The sequence below is a fragment of the Bufo bufo genome, chromosome 4 (genome assembly GCF_905171765.1).
Source record: "Bufo bufo chromosome 4, aBufBuf1.1, whole genome shotgun sequence".
Taxonomy (NCBI): domain Eukaryota; kingdom Metazoa; phylum Chordata; class Amphibia; order Anura; family Bufonidae; genus Bufo; species Bufo bufo.
In genome coordinates, this window is record NC_053392.1 from 448,604,082 (window position 1) to 448,612,278 (window position 8,197).

The window sequence follows — 8,197 nt, forward strand, 5'->3', positions numbered from 1 at the left end:
TTCCTGAGGTCTCCAGCATGCGATGCGTGCCGCCATCTTGCTTCCGGTGACGTGTCCGAACTTCCGGTCACATGAGCGCATCGGCAATCCCAGCCTTCCGTGCGCAGGGGAGTGCAGGAGCTGCTGCCGAGCCCAGAGCTCCCGGAAGAAGAAGCGGCATCGGCGTCCCCGAACCCACGCTGCCATCAGCATGTAGCAGGTACAGGGACAAACCAGGGGACCACTTCAGGAGGGGTACTGGTTATGGGGGCTGCACGAGTCTGAAGAGGAGAGGCGGGAGAACCCCCCGACCAGACTCGCCCCTTCACCTAACCTGTCCCTATAGTCAGGACGTCTCTCTCCCCCTATCCCCGTAGGGACAGGAAGAAGACTGGAGAGAGGGGGTGGGGAGGGGCCTTTTAATCTCTCTCTCTCTCTCTCTTCCTGTCCCAACAGGGACCAATAGGACATCCTCCATGGGTGCTGTCATGGAGAACATCCTAGAAAAAAACTTGCAGGGAAACATATTCCTCTGTCAGCCCCCATCTGAACCATAAATCTATAATCCAGTGCTGGGTTTGTGTAGCCTCTTCCTCTAAGAGACCAGAAGTGCTAGTGGTGTGAAATTAGCTGAAACAGGTCTTTATATGGGCATGGACATTTGGGAGTTTCAACTACAGCAATGACATTATGAAAATACAACAGAGTACTCCAATGTAACAATTTGACAATTGGATAAGCACAGATAATGCAGTATCTGTAGCTGTATTGTTGGGCTTTATTACAGAGCCACTATAATTGGTAATATTATACAGGGGCTGTGGCTAGAAAAGTTCACTTTCACTTTGGCATTACTACATGGTCACTGTTACTGGCATTTATTGTATGAGTAACTAAGGCTGCCACTACTCTTTGTGCACTGAAACTTATAGATCATATTTTTGGAGGCTGCTGAGGGTTATTACTTACACACAGTGTGGGTATATTATTTATAAAATTATGGTTTTAGGCATATATCACCGTAATGGAATAAAAGGCATTTTGATGCTTGTTTTTTCTTTGGTGTCGAAAAAAAAGCATCTTAGGGACAATGACTGTGTGCTAGAGGCTGCTCTGAAACAGCAGATTTACCTAGTTATCATTGGCGGACTAGGAACTTAAAGTGGCCCTGGAAAGAAAACTAAAAATGGCCCCAGGTTGTAGGCGAGTCCAAACGGACTGAAGACAGGGCAACACAAGTAGGCAGGGCCAATACAAGGCAGAAATAGGCAGGGACAACAGAAGTGGGACCAGCAGTACCATACTGTAGCACAAATACCGTCCCAGCAAAACCAAATACCACAATGCAACATAAAATACTGTCCTATCACCATAGTGAGAACAGTGATACAGTTGAATTCAGAAGTAATGCTGAGCGCATCAGATCATTATGAAAACTGGCCATCAAACGTGAGGAGGGCTCAGATGTCCTCCTGGGCATCGGCCCACCAGGAAATTTCCATGTAGGGTCTATGGTCAGTCCACCCCTGCTAGCTATGCAGTTTTTACTGCATAATTATGGAGTATATTGTCGATTCAGAAGTATGTGAAATCTATGAGACAACCAGTGCTGTTACTATAGAGGCAAAAAATTACAACCAGGCCCGGCCAGTCTATAGTCCACTCAGCCGCAAAAATAAAAAATTACCAGAAGGTGGTGCATTGAGGCGTATTCTCCATGCAGAATAGTGTAATCATTCTAGTTAGAACTTTCACTATCCATATTAATATATTATACAATATACATAAGACACTAAATACCATAGGTGAAGGGGCTGAGTATGGCTGCATCCAAACTATGTAACAAGTTCTGCAGGAGCTGAAATGTAAACCACATTAGGCTAGGTTCACACAAGCGTTTTTAGAACCGACAGGAGCAGTGAACAGCCTGCCGGACCTTTCTGCGTTACAGCACTGTCGGAAACTAAAATGTCGCCATCTAGCCCCTTTATCTATAACCGTGACCTGGCTGCAACCCGGCAACTACGCACATTGGTTTTCGTCCGGCCAAGAATTGGCATGTTTGCCGGGTTGTGGCCAGTCCCCATTATAGATAATGATGTCGGCAGGCATCAGGTAGTGTCCGGTAATGCCGGATCCAGACATCTGCTTCCTGTCGGAACTGCCTGCTAGAGATGTCTACCATTAGTGTGGAGCTAGCCTTAGTTGTTAAACTTCTTGCAGAAAATTGCGCACACCAATATTGAGATTAGTAGTTTTATCATCTGCTTCCCTTTCAGTAGGCTATGTGTACAGGAGATTGTAATGTTGCAGGAGACCAAAGCTAAATTCAACCAAACATTATAAATCATTCTGCAGAAAACAGTGGCCAAGGCTTCTTGGAACTATGTTTCATAAACTCTTTAAGTACACAGGGTAACATAGTCAGCAGAGGAAGCTGCCAGAAACCTTCTGTTACAGTTTTTGATGTTTTCTAAGAACCAGTGAGGCTTCATGAACCATACAGCCCTAGGTAACATAAAGCTAGGGTGTTGTGGAAGTAAAGCTCTATAGCATTGTGATACTTGAAAATGTTTCTTTTCCTTTGAGGTCAATGTGATGTGGCTGCGAGCAATTGTGAGGTATTTGTGGTAAACTGATAAATGTAGCGGCTTTAAATATTTCCACAAGAACTGACGCTTCAATTAGAACCGTGCATCCCACACAGAGATAGCAGCCTATGAAGCAAAGCAGGAACACCACACCCCTTCAGAAGAATTCCAGGTATGAACAGAGACCTCTCTACCTTATCCTTTTCCTGACCATGTGGAATAATGAAGAATTTAAATTTTACATTTGGTCATTTTTGCCATAACGATTAAATAGATTTGCAATATCTTGTTTTCAAGATTTAAAAATAGAGCCAACCTGTGGTCTCCTGCGGTTTTTGGACTAACTGCAATAAAGGATGTGTAAGAACTTGTCTGATAACTGTGTGTGGGATAAGGAAGAATATTTCCACTTCATGAGTAGATTACAAATATACTGTATGAAATACGGTTAAGGAGTTAAAATGTTCCAGTTGGAGAAAACTACTACACAGGGAAATGGGGAGGCAGGAGGCCAACTCCTGATACAGCATATGCACAGAAGATAGTTCTATTTCAATAACCATTCACACAAGTTACATTTCATTGTTTAGAGGAAGGCATATTGTATCAATTAGAGTTAAACAAATACTGGAAAAGCAAAACTAAAGAAAGGATACGTTATTAGCTGTAAACCTCAGAATGGTGTCATAGACATGACCCACCCTGGAATGAAATACATTGACTAAATTCTCACCATACTGAGCTAGTTTATAACTATAATGGCCACTTAGGATGTTCTTTCCATGTACTGCACAAAGGGCGAGACTGAAATCCCACAATGCAAGTGACACACCAGAAACCTTCATAGAAAACATTTTTAAAGATGATCACTATGGCTTCACACGTTTGCTTGTTAGGAAATTGTAGGAACACACAAGAAAAGAGACTTTGCTGCAGATTAACCAAAGGTGTTCACTGTGCATACACTGTATGGTTTGATGATGTTTGCATATCTTTTATGAACTCTAACCAGTAGCTTCTGTACATTAGGGCAGTCGATGGTATATAGACAGCGCACAACAGAAATTGTCTTATAGTTTAAATATATAGCACAGTATGGATACATTCTGCTCCACTGGTGACAATTATTGTCCAGTAACCAATTAAGTCATAGGTTAGAAAATTGCACTGTGCAGCAGCCTCAGTTTATTAGCACAGTTTTAAAAGGGAAAATATAATATTTTATGTTACATATTAACAGATAAAGACATGATCAAATGACAAAACCTTTCTGTGTATCACATATACATGGAGCAATTATCATTGGAGGGGTTGTTTGAGACATTTTAATTGATAACCTATCTTCTAGAAAGGTCATCAGTATCTAATCAGTGGGGGTCTATCACCTGGGACCCCACCAATCAGCTGTTTGAAAAGGGAGTGGCGCTTGCAGTAGCGCTCCAGCCTTCTTGCAGCTTTCCCTAGGCCATGTGATGTTACATTCATCGATCATATGCCCTAGGCAGTGAAGTGAATGGGGCTGAGCTGCAATACCAAGCACAGCCACTATATAATGTATGGTGGTGTGCTTGGAGAGCTGAGAGAAGTCCACAGGGCTACTGTGAGCACCGATGCCTTCTCAAATAGCTGATTGGTTGGGGTTCTGGGTGTTGGACCCCCACGAATCAGATACCGATATGATCCTGAGGATAGGTTATCAGTTAAAATATCTCGGAAAATTCCTTTAACCCTTCCCAGCATCTGCCATACATGAAGGTTCTGAGGGCTGTCACAGCAAAGTTCCTAGGAACACACTGAATCTCAAATAGGCTGCAATTTTAAATTGTTGTAGTCCATGGGAGAAGTGATCAAACAGCTGCATATTAAACTTCCCTAGAGGGACTTAAAGCAAGTGTAAAAAAAAGGGGGAAAGTTTTTAAAAATCACCTCTATACAATATACTTGTATGTGGCTCAGGGGTTAGTACTGACACTTTGCGCGGATTTCCTCCCACACTCCAAAGACATACAGATAGGGAATTTAGATTGCGAGTTCCATTGGTATCAGTCAGTTATGATAATGTCTGTAAGGCGCTGTGGAATATGTCAGAGCTGTATACGATGAGATTGTGTAAAATTATATTATATATATATATATATATATATATATATATATACACACACACTTATGTACAATTTTATATTCCTTATGCATCCAAATATTTAGCGAGCTCTATTCTAACTTTGGTTGGAAAAAAAAAAATAAGCAGTTGCCAAGATGGAGAACAATAGAAGATTGGGACACATGGTTGTGTAATTTATTTTGGCAGTTACCTTATAAAAATGAATTTAGACTGGAAGCAGAGTATTTTAGTACTTGAGACAGCACTTGGATAGCAGGGGCTGTGGCACAGGTAGCCATGATCTGGTGCACCCTCTACATATGGGAGGCAGCAGCTGTGCTCACACAGGTACAGTAGGTCATTCATTACTATTGTTAATGCTAGGATCCGCAGTGAAATCTGAGCAGTGCACAGATCAGCTCCACACAAGGTGTGGGGGGAGGGCAGATTGCAGTGCACAGTCCTGTGCCATGTGATCATCAATACCACTAAAGTCCGAGAAATCAGATTATAGAGCGAAATGCCATCTTACCGTCAGGGCTGAGAACTTCTGCGCACCGGCGAGTGGTCCTACAAAGACGATCGCAAGCACAATAAAGTTCGAAGGTAGCATCCTCCTGCTCATAGGGTGCTAGCTAGAAGGGACTTTAATGATTAGGCTCAGTCCTCAGCCTGCCTTAGTGCTTAGACTGCACCAAATCCGCCTCCTGCTGTCACTTTCTCGAAGAACCTTGAGATGAATCCTCAGTGTCTTGTGTCTAATGGAACTTCTCGGCAGCCTGGCACCACACGGCTCAGTCTTCAGCTGCTTCCTCCCTCTCTTATCTGATCCCAGCGCTGACGATTTCCCTCTCCTTTAGGAGATCTGTCTTCTGATGATTGTTTCTTGCCAGGAAGAGTGAAGAGAAAAGCTGCCTACCGCCTGTATGGCTGCAGGCAAGAGATGGGGCTGCCTCTCCTTCTCAAGGAAGGTGCTGCTTAAAGTCACTTCAAATGACCAGATGATGGCAAAGCCCCTGAGTTCTCCTGAGCCTGCAGAGTCCAGCCTTCATGCTTTCTCCTCCCAGACCTGCTGATTAATTAACCCCCTGACACTTAGATATAAGAAAATATCCCTATAGTCAGCACACAGGGAAACTGGGAGCCTGGGCTAAGAGCTCCTTCTGCAGTCTATGAAGTGTGCACCAAAATCGAATCCATGCAAACAGAAGAATGAACATCTACAGCCAGGCTATAAACTGGCAGGTGTCAAAATCCGAAAGCAATAAAGATGGCTCTACTGGGTTTGAACCATGAGGTTGTATGTTCTCCTGTATGGATTTGAGGGTCTCTACAAACATAAACTTGATCTGGCGATTTTGCTTGTGTTTTTTCAAGCCACAAGCGTTTTTATAGTTTTTTTTAAGCAAATATGTGGATGGCTGTTTTTTTCAGGAATTTTGAAAAAGATGCCATTCCTTCAACATGCTGCATTTTTTATAATAAAAAAAAAAACTGACACTAAAAATGCCACTAGCCAAAAAAAAAAAAAAAAACATTTTTGTGTCCTGTATTTCATATTTGCCATAAACTTTCAGCTAACATCTTCAGCAACAAAATTACAAAAAACAAAAGTAAAAAAAACACACAACAAAATGCATACGTGTGAATTCACCCTTAGGGCACCTGCACCCAAGTGCAGAAGATTGCACATAAGATCCACACAAATTTCTGTGTGGATTTATGTGCTTTTCAGCAGCATATCCGCCCCAAAACCCACAACTTCTAATTGTAGATTTTAGTGTGGATTAGATGCGGTTTTGCCACAGATCTCATCCTTCCATTGAAAAGGGTGAAATCTGCAGCTACAACAGCAAATATTATTAACATGCTGCAGATCTGGACATTTGCACGGCAGGTCAATTTCCACACAGAAAAAATGTAGTGTTCATTAGATCTGTGTAATCGCATACAATTTGCTGATGCTGTACTACGCTGCGGTTTTTCCACATTGGAATCCATGCAGAGAAAAATCAGCACATATTCCACAACATGTGCAGGTGGCTTTAGGGTGCGGTTCCTTCACAAGCTGCGGATTTTGTTTTTGAAAACTTCTGCAACTGAAATAATTTCCATTCGTCTGACTGGGGCTGTTTTTGTGGCCAGCGCATGGATCTCTGCATTTAGATGAATGAATCAATTTTCAATTAAATAAATTTTCTGTAACAAAATCTGTTTCATATCCAGATACTCCAGTTTCCTTCCACATTTCAAAAACATAGTGATGGATTAAAGGGGTTGTCCTCAGGATAGCTAGCTGTGGTGAAGGTCCCACACCTCTCAGCCTCGGAAGTAGACATCTGTGTGTACTTTGTAGTGGACTGAGTTTGTCATTGCAGTGCTGCTCCCAATAGATCTGGAAGCAGACAACTGTCTGCTTCTGGCACCATAGCCGAATAGCAGATCTTCAGGGGCATGGGTTTTCAGACCCCCACTGATCAGCTAGTGATGGCCTATCCTGAGGATAAGTTATCACTTAACAAAAGGTGGATGACCCCTTTAATGTGGAATTTTGGAGTCTGAGCCCCAGTGCGGACCGGGATTGATGTGAGTGATGACTATTGCTGTAAAGCACTACAAATAATGGAGCTATATAAGTACATAAAATAAAGTGGCAATCGCATTTATTTCACATTTCCATGTTATGCAGTGCATTCAGAAAGTCTTCAGACCCTTTCACTTTTTGGACATTTTGTCATGTTGCGTCTTTTTATAAAAATTTTAAAAAGTTTAAATTTGTCCCCACTCATAATGACAGTGAAAACAGAATATTAAAAATCTTTGCTAATTTATTGTGAAGGAAAAACTAAAATTTTGCATTGATGTAAGTACTTAGGCTGGGTTCACATTACATTTTTGCCCTACGTTTAACATATATAAGTTTGGGGAAAAAAGGGTACAAAAACATAGTACACTACAATTTTGTACCTGCAGAGTCCAGTAAAAAAGAACGTATACGTCAATGTAAATGTTTTTCTAACTCTGTGGTGAAGCATCCTTTTAACATACCCGTATATACATCTTTTTTGTATATGTTAAACATAAGACAAAAACGTCATGTGAACCCACCCTTAATTGAAAGATCTTAGTCTAGTCTCACACCTCTGGCAGCAATTCTGGCTGGTTCTCTGCTTGAACAGCCTGATGAAATTATCTGGATTCGGCACTGCCGGATGCAACCAGAATGCCCGCTGACCCCATTAACTATGATGGTGTCCGGCTGAGAGCTGGCTGCTATGCAGTAAGAATGCAGGGGATCGGCCGGACAGAAACCTCTGCATGCTCTGGTTTCTGTCTGGCTGATTAACAGCATTCTCTGCCAGAACTGGCTGATGGATCACAATGCTGGAGATGTAAAAAATATCCTTAGGCAGTGTTCACAGCCAGTCTTCTGGTGTATAATGCCCCAAGTTTTGCACACCTGGATTTAGGGAATTTCTGCCATTCTTTTCTACAGATCTCCTCAAGCTCTGCCAGGTTGGATGGG

The 8,197-nt window shown here is 42.3% G+C and overlaps 1 protein-coding gene across 1 annotated transcript in view; it reads right to left on the reverse strand.

Moving 5' to 3' along the window:
• The window catches only part of SMOC2 (SPARC related modular calcium binding 2), a 500,318-nt gene extending 494,655 nt beyond the window's left edge, over positions 1–5,663 (reverse strand). The window contains exon 1 of the mRNA XM_040429405.1: positions 5,204–5,663. Coding sequence (XP_040285339.1) covers positions 5,204–5,296 — 93 coding nt within the window. The 5' untranslated portion in view covers positions 5,297–5,663. The remainder of the gene's footprint in view (positions 1–5,203) is intronic.
• Positions 5,664–8,197: the final 2,534 nt, after the last annotated feature.